Source organism: Passer montanus, unplaced genomic scaffold, assembly GCF_014805655.1.
Source record: "Passer montanus isolate IOZ18808 unplaced genomic scaffold, ASM1480565v1 scaffold45, whole genome shotgun sequence".
Classification (NCBI taxonomy): Eukaryota; Metazoa; Chordata; class Aves; order Passeriformes; family Passeridae; genus Passer; species Passer montanus.
In genome coordinates, this window is record NW_024369373.1 from 2,283,161 (window position 1) to 2,296,329 (window position 13,169).

Below are 13,169 nucleotides of genomic sequence, written 5' to 3' on the forward strand. Positions count from 1 at the left end.
TAAGCAGGTCACCTTGTCACAGGAGGAGGTCAGCTTGGTCAAGCAGGACCAGCCTTTCATAAATCCACACTGCCTTCAGTTAAACAGAAATTGCTATCTTAAATTCTCAAAAATGAAAAATTGGGAAAGCCTGTGATTCAAAGTACTAAACTGCTTCATTTTATGTCAAATCACGTCAATAACATCCCGTGGTTTTAAGGAATTTACAGTGCAGCATGTGCAAAAACACAGATCAAAATATAAAATTTATATTGATCAGAAATATGAAATAAATTTGGGGTAGTCAAAACAGTTCATTTAGACATTTTTACATATATATACACACACACTTTATTTAAAGGCTTTGGAAAAAAAAATAAACATAGAGATTTCACCAAAAGTGTACTTCAGAAGAAACAGTACTGGGAACATGTTTTGGACTAGTTTGACTTGTTCCACTATCATACACTTCCTGATACTAGAGCTGGACATTACATCAGAGCATGCTGCTGCTCAGATTAGCAGAGCAGAATGATTTCATTAAAAAATGGAAGTCACACTTTCCCAGAGATATACTGAAGTCTCTCACAAATCTGGAAATAACTGAGCTATGCAAGGGCTACTTTCTCAGCTCCTCAGTTGAAGTGTCTTTGGATACCTCTACTCTTTGTTACATAGACGAGAAAATTTCTGCAGAACTCAACTACTTCATAAATCCAGCTTTTTCAACTTGATTTCTTCAGCAGACTAAACATAACTTTGAGAACTGTTTTGGATTTGTGAATACACATTACAACTGTATAAGGGAAATCTAATTTTATACTCCCTCCAATCTGACCACATCTGATGAATCAAGACACTACCAAGGACCAAGTCATATTAAAAACATTTTTTAAAGTTTGTATTTCAAATTATGTCGAAATTCCCATAGTTATAATGTAATCTGATCCAGAGTGCTCAGCCAGGCAGCAATAAACAGAAGTCCAGCTCAGTCCACTTCTTTATGAGTTCCAATGAGGTTACATAAAGACACCAATCTTTCTGAAGAAAATACCAAAGTATCCATGCTAAGATGTCGCTGTTTCACAAACACAATTATTTATGTGTTTGGTTTGTTGGCTTTTTCTTTTTCTTTTTTAAAGAGACAAATGTCAGGCTGCTCCAGATTACAGCCTGTCTACCCTACCAATTTCCTTTCCACACAGCAGGAAGCTGTGGGTTCAAGTTTTATCTTGTATAGACCCAAAAAGGCAGCTGCCATAAACTACAGAATAAAAGACCTGGAAACAGAATTTGGAAAGGCAGGTGTAACTATTTCATCTGCTGAAATAGATATAAACTTAAATGCTAACACCACTAGGGAAATGTACTGAAAAAGCAGAATGAAAATTATCATGAGAAAATCATCCAACTTGAGAAATTTAGACAACTTTCTGTCTAATTAATGCATTAGGCAAGGAGATTTCAACAATAATGAGGGCCCTAATCTAGCTGTTGGGAAATCATGGCTTGTCTTCCTACTTTTCCCTTACACTCCTACCTGGATGAAATACATATGCACCACTGGCATGGCTGTATAAGCAATTGAAAAAGTAAAATCCCAAAGGATAACAGCTAAATTATCTTCAAAACAATGGCGAGAAACGAGAGAGAACCATGCAAGAGTTAAGCTGAAGCCAGTTTGGTATTTTTAAGTTTTGACCTTTCAAAGTTCTTTGGGGGCAATGCAGCTTTTCCTACTTCAGAGTATTTCCAAAGCTCAGAGCTGTGGAGAGCTTTTCTGTCACTAAAACTTGCAGCAACCTAAGGGGGCCTATAAAGCCTCAAATGGATGAAGAAATCTGGAATAATGTAAACACAGTGTCTTCTGCTTGCAAACAACACTTCAGAGAAGCAGCATATACAGATATCCATACAAATATACTGAAATATTTCAGTGAAGATTGAATAGTTTTTTAATATAGGTATCTGTCAGTTCCAGTGCAATTCTTGGTTTCCTGTATGAATTCAATGATGAAACTTTTAACTTTTTTCATGCAGGAATAAGACTGCATGTAAAAACACAATCATTCCAAGCCTGCATCAATGTGCCTTTACACAGAGCACTACTTTGCTGCACAAATTCAGCAAGAATGTTTAATCACTATGGCTAAAAATCTCCATTGACTGTTGACTGTTGAACAAACGGTTTCAGAGCTATCACCCTGACCAAATTTTCTGGTGGTTAGATAATTTGACAGCACCAAGTTCTCTGCCTTTTCTGAGTCCACCTAACTGAGATTTCATGCACAGGAAAGAGAATGAAGTTGAAGGAGATTCAGAGTAAGAGAGAAATGAAGTTGTACTTTTATGTTTACTGTACCTGCAGTAGGACAGTACCCCCCGGGATTGTGAGCTGTAAACAGTACTTAGGGGCATTCTCCCAGGAGAGCAGTTGAACATCTTCAATAGCACTGTAGGAAATGGAGTTTTCCATGTACCCAGTTGGCTGCAAGAAAACAAAGGAGAAGAGAAAAAAAATGTTTACTTAGCCATCATAAGAAGTTTCACAATTTTCAAGGAAGAACAGCATTATGAAAATTACTCTTGGTGTTGCAAATATCTGCAAGATCTAATTGAAAAGCAAACTTCCTACCCAGGTCATTCAAGAGAGAGCCCCATCCAGCCACCTTCCTCCAACTCGTTCAAGTGTTAAGATCACTCACATAAAAAGAAAACTAGGCCAGTCCAAGGTGTCTGAAATACAGAGATGCCAACCTGTCCTGGACCCAGAAATCAATAAAACTTAATTCCAGGTTGAACTGAGCTATGAAGGGTTCTGTCCATGCACATGCTCAATGCATGAAGAACCACCTCAGTCACACAGACAGATCAGCACTGTCCTAAAGTCCTAAAGCAAGGCTGCTTTCTTCCACATATTCCCCAGCTTCAATTTTGATCAACCACATCACCAGGATCCATATTCCTTCACTTGACAGTGGTTCTTGGGGCTCCAGAGATACAGCCCTCAAGTTTCAGACTCAAGCAAAAGCAAAGCAACCAATGTACTCATCTTGTCTATAGGTAAGCAGTGGTTTCCTAGAGAGTGCTGATGTCTGGCTTAAAATGAAAGTCACCATTAAAACACAAATAAGTAACTGCATTTTGCAATTAAATGTAGAATACAAACTGATTATTGCAGGAAAACAAACTTACACATGAAACTAATTTATTAGTATCCCTGTAATTCTTAGGCATTACAGAAGTACAATTATCTATGAGATAAGACGAAACAGAAATGTATCTATGAAAGCACATATGAAATTATCTTAAACTAAGTAAATACACAGTGCTATAGCTGTGTATCTAATGAGTATACGTACATACTCTGTACTTTATGCAAGTCATTTTAAAAGTAATTGAATATTTAACAGAGGTCCTCCAAAGACATAATTTACTTTGCTGTGCTACAGCATAAGTGAACTGATCAGTACTGCTGTGGCAGAGAAACTATTTTCATACAAAAATAATTAATCCCACCTCATGGATAAACCATAGACTTGACCATGTCTTTCAAGAGAATAGAGCTCATTACATTTATGAATTATTTTCTCACTATTACTGATTTACATATAACTTCAACTTCTCAAACTCACTCCCACTGTGCCCAATACATAAGTTATTTTTAACTGACAGTCTTGAAATAAGGAAGGCAAGGGAGGCAACCACATCTATTTCAGGGTCAAACAAGGCCAACTCCTAAAATCACAACACAGGATTCCTGGGGGCGAGTGTGAAATAAGCAAATTGCATTTGGAACGTCTCTGCTTCTAATTGGTACAACTTTCTTCCATAAGTTAAGTAGGTGGTGCATCTGGAAACCGTACTTTGGAGTTCTACACTTCATACATGCTTCTAGGCCCATAAACGTCATCCACCAGAACTGCAGTGACAGCCCTGTCACCCACCTTTGCTGCCACAAGAATTCAGCTGTTTTTTCAGCAAGAAAAACCCAGCCAGCCACAGAACTCAACCTCAATATCTTTTTCCCTAACGGTTGCTGCAGCGGCGCTCATTTTGCACCAGCCCAGGGTGAAAACAATTTTCACTGTCTCTTTAACAAAAACCTTGTTGTGCAGGAAGTATGATAAACTTCTGCTTATTCATTTACCCACAATATTGTTCTACACTAGTGACTGGAATCCCAGTGGCTTAATACTGATACTGTACGTCATGCGTTGCCTACTGGAGAGTCATTATCTCGTTCTCACAGGAAGCCAAAGGCCCAAGATCCTTTGGTAATCAGCATTACAACACTCAGGGAAAAATATCAAAACAGCCAACATAAAATCTAGTATGCTCAGGGGGAAAAGTTATCAAAAAACATGCTCTGAAAGACTGGAGAAGGGAGAAATCCAGAACCAGTTAATGCAAATATAAAATGAAATGAATCAAAGCAATTTAAATTTCTCTTTTAAGAAGGCGGTGACTGCCCTTAATACCCTCCATTAACTTCAAAGAGGATTTGAGGAATTCTCACAGAAGCTGTTTCCAAGAGAAGCTTCTCTATACCTTAAATCATCCATTTAAACAGCATTAAAAGACAGCTGAGCCAGTTGAAGCACAGCTCTGTAGCCATTCACAAGGATTTCATCCCAGGCACACACCAACACAGGACAGTCCTTCTCCTTAAGGGGAATGGAGGAGCAGAGTTCTGCTGTTTGCCAAGGATGGGAAGACTACCTAAACCATAAAATGGAATTATGCAGATGGTCAATCATTCTAAGTGAAAGCCAATGAGGTACTTTATGCAGCATTCATATGATCCCATGTCCACACCTTCCATCTAGCCATACTGTACACATACAGTTGTTTGCTATCTTACTCAAACAATGAATAGCCTAAATATACTTAAATCCCTGTAAGCATCATCCTATGCATTGCTTCTGATTTCCTCAAAAGACAATCTTCTAAGAAGTGAAATATTTTCAGTTCTGAAAACACCAGTTACAGGCAACTTCACCTCTGTTTCACAACAGAGAGAGTCTAAAGTACAGTAATTTATCACTGTATACAGCCCCTTAAAATGTTGCTGTCCAGCACTGAAGACCATGTTCCACATCAGGGCTGGGCAGAAATGCCCTGAGGAAGCACCAAAACAGAGCTGTCACCAGACCTGAGCCCACAGGGCTGTGGTACTCCTCAGAGACCACAGCACCCACAAGGGGAAGGTCAGTCCCACACAAAGGTGTCCTTCCCCTCATCCCTCCACACACAGGGCCAACTCCTCAACAGATACACGGACAGAGCTCTGTTCCTCAGCAGTGTTTTCTCAAGACCCAGCACAGTTCAGCCATTTATCAGGAAATGGCCTCAGGTAAAACCACAGCCTGAGTCACTGGTTTCTCTTAAAACACAGGTTATTTTGACATTCAGGTATGTGAACGTCAATCACAGTGAATCACTGTGGCTGATAAATAAGCAGTGCAAGTGCTGCACATTCTCATGTTGCAGCTGGTTTTGCTTGCACCCACACCCCCAGAAGCTGCATCCTCACCCCCAGGTCTCTCCATGGAAAGTCAAATCACAACAACATGCCAGCAATGTGGATTCAGAGGTTTGAAAATACCAATAATGTACAGATCCTCACCGGGTCACCACTGAGAAGCATCTGGCACAAATACTAGTCTTAAGCAGCATTCCCACCTCCATCCACCCACTCTGTCTCTGCCCACACAAATATTTGTCTGGCTGTGGCGTCAGGCAGATCAGGGAACCCATCCAGCCTTTGCCAGATTACTTTTGAGCTCCTTCACTTACCATAACTTTGGGGCAGCACATCATTTGGAAGGGGGAGCTGAGGACCTGAATACCTCAGTTTAATTATTGGTATCAGTCTAAAGCCACAGCATCTTGAGCAGCAGTATGTCAAGTTTAGTTGAAAATGTCTTTATTTAAGAAAATAGTAATTCTTATTTTTATAGTTGTCATTTTTGAAAGGAGATTTATATTTCCTGGCAAAGTCTGAAATCTATGAAACGAAGCAAGTTAATGGACTTTTCTATCTCACTCTACAAAATTAATCCTGACTTAAGAAAGTTTGGCCAGAGAATCTACATATGTCAGCTTACAGATTTACAGTTACAGTTTGAACTTCTGGCTGTTTGCTATTGAATATGTACTGAAATACTGTGCAATATTCATAAATGAAAATGCAATTTCTTACAACAAACAAAAACCCCATAAGGAAACATGTTTCTCTTCCCAGTAGCCTTTAGCCTCCTAACAAAACATGCAACTTCTCTGCTGGGAAATCAGGTATGTTTTAACTTGGTCTTTTTTCAGTTCCATGAAGATTTATTAATCATACAGCTCTGAAACATTGCACCAGAATAGGCACACACCAAAACCTACTACAAATCAAATCTTAGGGGAATCCAGTGCTCCCAAAACTGGAAGAACATGTAGGTTCCTGCGTAAGCCTGGTTTTCTCTTGTGTTTCTGGGAAAAGTCAGCAGCAGCAAACTACTCAATAATGCAAAAATCTGCCCACTTGTTTCCATGGGAAATTCTAAAAGGAAAAGAATAAACATGACGTCCATTGTTAATATGAGGCTTGTATGCACTTACTCATATAATAATGCACTAAATCTTCAGCTGCATGTTTTCCAAAGAAAGCACCTAGAAAAGATGAATTCTACAACTAGAGATGGTTATTTGCATTAAAACATACTTAGACTGACAACTCCCACCAACACAACAACAACGAAGACTTATTTTCCCAATTAAATGCTCCAGATGGTGGGGGGAAATGGGGCTGTTCCAGACCCTCTCTCTTCTGCTGGCAGGTGCTTATTTCTCTCTTGGCTGCTCTTAGGAATGAGCCATGCTCCTGCTGCAGCCCAGGATGCTGAGCATGCTGTGTCACACGTAAGTTTTCCATACCCAAATAAGATTCAGACCTGTTTTATAAGACATAGGAAGGGCTGATTGTTCTCAAAACTTTGATGGGGGTGGAGACTATTTAGTTGATACTGCAGGGTAATGGACTCTGAAACTGCTGAAAACAATGGCTGATTTGAAATAAATCTCTCTTAGAAGACATCCATGGCTCCAGAGAACGTCCCTGCAACTACAGATATTTCAGATAAGGGCAATTAACATCTTTGCTCATTAACTACAGAACCTATCAGAAGACATTTATCAAGTTCAGCAATTAGCAGTACTGTACCACAATATGCAGTACAGTACAATTTGTCTTTTTCTTGACATGGAAGAATTTACTGCCACGCTCACCTGTCATGATTAGTTGAGAGAGTTAATGTTAATCTCGTGGAGATTAACCTGATAACAAAACAGACAAAAAGACTAACAGCAAGGGGACACCCAACTCTGCCCCAAAACTACACAAAGGTATTCCTGAGCTTTCTTGGAACAACATTCTCATCTAATCCATCAGCCTTTGTGGTCTCCCAGTCTGCCCATCATAACCATTCCCTCCCCACTCCCCCAGGTAAGAAGGTGGTTTTATGTGTTGGACCACAAGAAAGATTCCACCTGCTCTGTGTAGTGAAATGGGTCTCCCCATGGGGCAAATCTAAATTATTTCTGCTTGGAGCTGCACTGTCCCTAAGTATCTCCAAGTTGGGTATGGATGCTTGGTGAGGTTTTGGTTGGTTAGGTTTGAAATTTTTTGGTACGTGGAAACAAATTGGGACACTGTGACCCAAATCTTCAGTGAGGTCCCATGTCAGTCAAAATTGAGGGTGTATTAGTTCAGTGGTGATGACAGGAAAAAGAGGGAGGGGGTTTTCCTGCACAATTTTCTCTGTGTGGGTGACTGTGTGCATAAACACCCATGCATGCCTGTGTGTGTATAAATGTACACACACACCTGCCTTTCTTTATAGCTGCACAGTGATAAAAGATAGCAGAAATATATCCCACATTCTCTACACAAAAATGCAGCAGCAACTGTCATGCTCAGGGCAAAGTAGCTCAGGTGCAGTGACAAGATCCTCCACAGAGCTGGTCATCCAAAATAAATCAGTGGAGCTTCACTGATTTATACAAGCTGGGAATCTTTACTCAGAAATCCAACAGAAATTCAACCAAATCTAGCTCAGCAGCAAAAATGTGCATAAATCACTTCCTTCCTCTAAATATTTAAGACAACCAAGACTGGAGGATGTTGCATTAATTAACCTTACAAAACCGATAAAAATATAAAAGCTGCCAGTAAGAAACAGCTTACCCCACAGTGTGCAGGAAAAAAAAAACAACTTCCAATCTGCGGTGGGGCTGAAATATCAGTTCTGTGGAGCTTTAGCAAAGGGACAGGCCAAAACTGTCTATCAAAGAGCTGACAAGAAAAAACTGCTCTCAATATTAGTACATATGAGCTTAAAATATGTAAAACCTGTGCGGCAGACACCAGCAGTGGGAAGAACTTCAAATTAATTCAGATCTGAAGCAAGTTAAAAGCACAGAAGTTCATTATTAAGAAAAAGGGAAATTAAGGTCATGTAATGGAATATGCACCATGACAGGGGAGTCAAAGAAGAAGGAAAAATGTATTATTTAGCTGAAATTCATATAATTTTTTTTTTTAAACAAGGATATTCTTGTATTTAACTGTCAAACCCAGGTGAAAGAGCACTTCTGAAGGTTCACTTATTTGAACTTCTGGGAGTAAAGTAAGACATATCTTGAAGACTTCCCAAAGAGGCCCATTATCAATATGACCTTGTGTAAGCAATCTGTAAGAAATCAACCCTTTCTCTCTGGCCAGCTTGACATGCTAAAGGGAATCCTCCTGAGGCTTCCAGTAGCACTGAATGTGAAATTGGTTACCATGCTGATGTCCAAAAAGCTCTAAGGTCAAGCCTATCTAAGAAACCTTGTCTCCTGCTTTCAGACCTCTGCTGACAGGGATGAGAACATGCTGCCAGGTGACCACAGCTTACCACTGAGATAGTGGCCAAATCTGCCAAATCATTGCCAAGGGGCAGGAATAGGTCTCAGCCCAGAAATTTGGAGAGGAAAGGGAGGAGTTGTGTTTGACACAGCGAGACTTTCACCTGGCCTGACTGCCCTGCCAGGTGGAGCATCTCTGCTTGGAGCAGCAACTCTCCAAGTGTGCACTGAAGACTTCAACACCTCCCAAGGAATGTGAAGAACTCAAAGAACAGATTTACTATCCCCACTTTCCAACTGCAAAGAAAATCTCAGTTGAGGCTGTAGCTGCACCATGCTCTTGATCACACCTGAGGGAACATGAGAAGCCTGAGAGATGTGGGAGAAGAACTCAGACTTCCTGACTCCAACCATGTGAATCAGCTTCAAAAACATCCTCCTCCTCCAAAACTGGGTCACAGATTCATAAGAATGACCAGTCCTTAGCAGAGTTCATTTTCTCCATATTTTTTCATTTATCACTGCTGTCCATGAAATTCTCCTTTGGGAAAAAATACTCCCCCCAACCTTGACAAGATGGGTATGGTATTTATCCAACTTCCTTGAAATTACTTCAACCAAGAAGGGACACCACCAGCCAAACTACAGCAGGTACTCATAGGAGCAGCAGTAAGAGAAGCAGGGACTTCTTGCAGAACAGCTAAACACACACCTACTTCTGTAAGACATTTATTAGAGGAATATTGAAAAATCCCTAACTTTTGCCCAGAATATGATATACCTACTGAGTGCTAAATAGATCTTAGGTCACTATAGCAACAATGATTTAACAGAAACAAAACCACATCCTTGTTCAAGGCTGCTCTCTATTATCAATTCTCTTTCAACAAATCAGCTGTGTCACACTCCACGAAATGCATCAAGTGCTGCTAAATCAGAGAGGAGAGAGGGTTCCATGTAAGGATTTTAGACCAAGCAGACACAATGTATGCTAGATTAAAATGCCACCTTTTAATGACTGCTTTAACCAGGGGCAGCCCTGAGAGCTGGGAGTGAAAGGTGGTTTCAAATACAGATGGTTTCAAATACAAAGGTGGCACCTGGATAATCAGTCTGCTGAGTAACTGGAAGCTGGTGTGTACTGTGAACAGGAGACCTCTGTGCAGCTGGGTTCTTCAGAACTGGTTTAGGTACTGGCAAGAGCATGTTCCTATTGCAGATCATCCTTGCATTGCAGTGGCTTTTACTTCTGGTTTACAGATCCCCAAAGCCTGCTGTTCACTATCTCTGTTAGGTCAACAAAAGGTGAAGAAGGAAACCGCATTTGTTATCAGTAGGGTCACATCCTCTGTGCAAGGATCTGCTCCTCCCATGGAAAATTTTAGGGCTTTGCAAAGCAAAAAGGCTGAAGGCAGCTGTGAGGGAAGCAACACATTCACCTCTGTCACCTGGCAATATGAAGTCAAATCTGAAAGGCCATCCAAGTGCAAATTACTGAATTTGTAAGAAGCTGAGCTATCCAGGATCTCAGGTCCCATTAGAAATACAGAATCTGAATCATGGACTCTGCAATATTGACAGTTCTCACCACTTCCTCAATGCTCATACCAGCTCATTTCTTACTACACTTTATTTACAAGAAATTAAATTGTTGCAAAATTAAACACAGCATAAGTAAAATATACATTAAGTTCTGTTTTTCATTTCAAGAAGCATTCTCCAGCATTACTTATCATGCCCATGCTTTCTACCTGTAGAACAGTGAATCCCTTAGACACTGTAATAATCAAACAATTTCCATTAACAGTTTTTTCCTTTTCTTTTTAATGCACCCTTAACCCTGAAGTTCCCAGGAAATCCAATCTCAATTTGATGAGCAAGTACAGAACAGGGAGTGCAGTAACCCAACTAAGTTTCTGAATTCCCCACAGGGAATGCTCTAATCTCCTCGTTTTTGGAAAAAATATGAACAGGTCTTGAGTTCCCAGGAAAAATATTAACACAGCTCTGTGCTGTACAGAGAGAAGAGAAAGGACATGCAGCAAAGCCTTCAGAAAAGCTATAGATATCCTGCTAATGACAGCCTCACTAAACTCACACTGTTATTAGGAAAAAAAAACAACAGGCACCTCCTGGGGATGAGTCAGAGCCATTTGGAATCACCTTCTGCTACAGGAGGAGGTGGGAAAACGTGCTTAAAGTGACAGTGCTTTGTCTGACCTGTCTTACCTCCTACAATAACTTGGACAGGTCTACTTAATTTTAGGTGAGATTCATCCCTCATGTCTGCAGCAGTGATTTCCCCCTGATTCTGTGTCTCTCAGCACTACAGAATGACACGAATGGAAAGTGCCCTTTCCTTCCCTCCAGCAGAGCCTGGAACCACCCGGTACCTCCTCCACTGCTGGTCTCCCTCATTGTTTAACATCTGACTGGCTGTTTGTACTGGGAGGGAGTGCTGCTATTTAAATAGAGCTGACTGAAGTATGTGCACTGCCTCTGAGGAAGGGAGACTGTGAGGGAATGGAGAAGGAGAGGGCAACTGCGGTGAAATACCAGAGTAAATACTGGAGAAAAGTGTCAGTTGACTCGGAAATGCATAATGGATAGGACACACAACACCAGCTAGAATATCCTTTTTAAGTTCTCTTACTGTGCAAAAAGATACAAAGCAAAGTATACTATGCAAAGTGGCACTTTGGTTTAAGAAGAAAAGTAATTAAATATTTAGCTAAAATCACAAAGGCATTGTGCTCATGGAGAATGAAGCGGCATGAAACTGCCATACCCAACTAGAAAACTTTTTGTTTCAATACAACATTTAATAGTCTAGCAAGCTACTTTTTCAAGAAAGGTGTCCTTATCATCATCTCCACAGACACACTTTGAAAAGCAGAACAGAGAACAGCCCTACAATTAGGCACGATGAAACTGGCAAACCCTTTCATCTGGGTGGCTCCTGAAAGGCTGGAGAAGAATTCCAAGGAATTGCAATAATTCCCCCAGGGATCCCAGTGCACACAGCTTTGAAGAGATGCCTCCCAGAGAAGCCCTGTTTATCAGGAGCTAATGCATCATGCACTGCTCTTCTGTCTCACAGTGTGTTTTGGAAAACTAAGCCACCTTAGTCCTCCAACAGCATTTTCTGTTCCAACAGGATGATTCAGCCCTCAACAAGACACACTCACTCGTTTCCTCTGCATGCTCTGACACAGGGCCCACTCGTGGGCAAGGAAACAGATGTACCTGCCCTCCCTGCCACTGCTCCAGAGACCAGCCAGGGGCTCCCACAACACACCAGACCATCTAGATGCATCTCTGATGATGCAATTTTGGAAAAACCCAGTTACTTGCACAGCCAGCAGCTAATGATGCACATCTGAAGGTGAAAAGAAATACAAGTGCTTCCCAGGCTGCAGGAAAAATCAGCTTTCTGGAGGTCCTATGCCTGTCTACTTGGCCTTACTTATATTCCCAGACCATAAAGAAGCCACAATGCTGTTGGGAAAAATTGTGTGGCACACAATCAATCAACACAGAGATGGCTTATACACCTGAGAGTTACAGCATCTTTGCATACTAGATTAGGGTGACTTGCCCTTGCTCCCCTTCCAGTTTCACATCAAAAATCTGTTTTAGAATAATTCCAGCCTTTAAGACAAGCTGAACTTCCAGCTGTGTCAGCACAAGGGCTGCAAGTTTCACTCCCACCTTTGGCAACTATGTTTTGGGTTTCAAGCTCAATTATACTGTGTAGGTCTGTGCATAAATCTGCAGCAAAACCCTTGTCTTCTATCAGGATTACTGCATTAATTTATTTACTATCTCTAAAGGAAATACCTAATTTCTCTAAAACCTTCAATATTGCAAACACAAGGTTGTAAGAATGAGTTTTCCAGTCACGGAAGAAAGGACACTTGTTCATGGCTTTGACCTCAAAGAACATTTACTACTATGAGCCTAGGAAATTTCCACCAAGGAAATCTGAATGTCATTAGGGAACTGCCTGCCCAAAGTTCAACTGGCCAGTGATTTTCAAACAGAAAGCCGATACTACTGAAGTACATTAGCATTTCATGGTAAATCTGAATTCAATTCCTCAGTCTTACAGCCACCAGTGAGTGTTATGATGTGGACTCAAAACACTGATGAAAACATGAGTTGCTTCCCCTTGGTGACATTTTTGTTTCGGCAGAAAACAAAAGCTTCCAAATTAGATGTGTGTTTGAACTCTACACCTGAACACACATCCTGCATTTTGCCCACTACTGCTTGCATCAGCTTTACTCAAAGCA

At 40.7% G+C, this 13,169-nt stretch overlaps 1 protein-coding gene across 1 annotated transcript in view; it reads right to left on the reverse strand.

The window, feature by feature from the left end:
* Positions 1 to 13,169, reverse strand: part of LOC120508047 (c-Maf inducing protein) — a 129,805-nt gene that overhangs the window by 58,732 nt on the left and 57,904 nt on the right. The window contains exon 2 of the mRNA XM_039721323.1: positions 2,342 to 2,467. Within this exon, the coding sequence (XP_039577257.1) occupies positions 2,342 to 2,467 (126 nt within the window). The remainder of the gene's footprint in view (positions 1 to 2,341; positions 2,468 to 13,169) is intronic.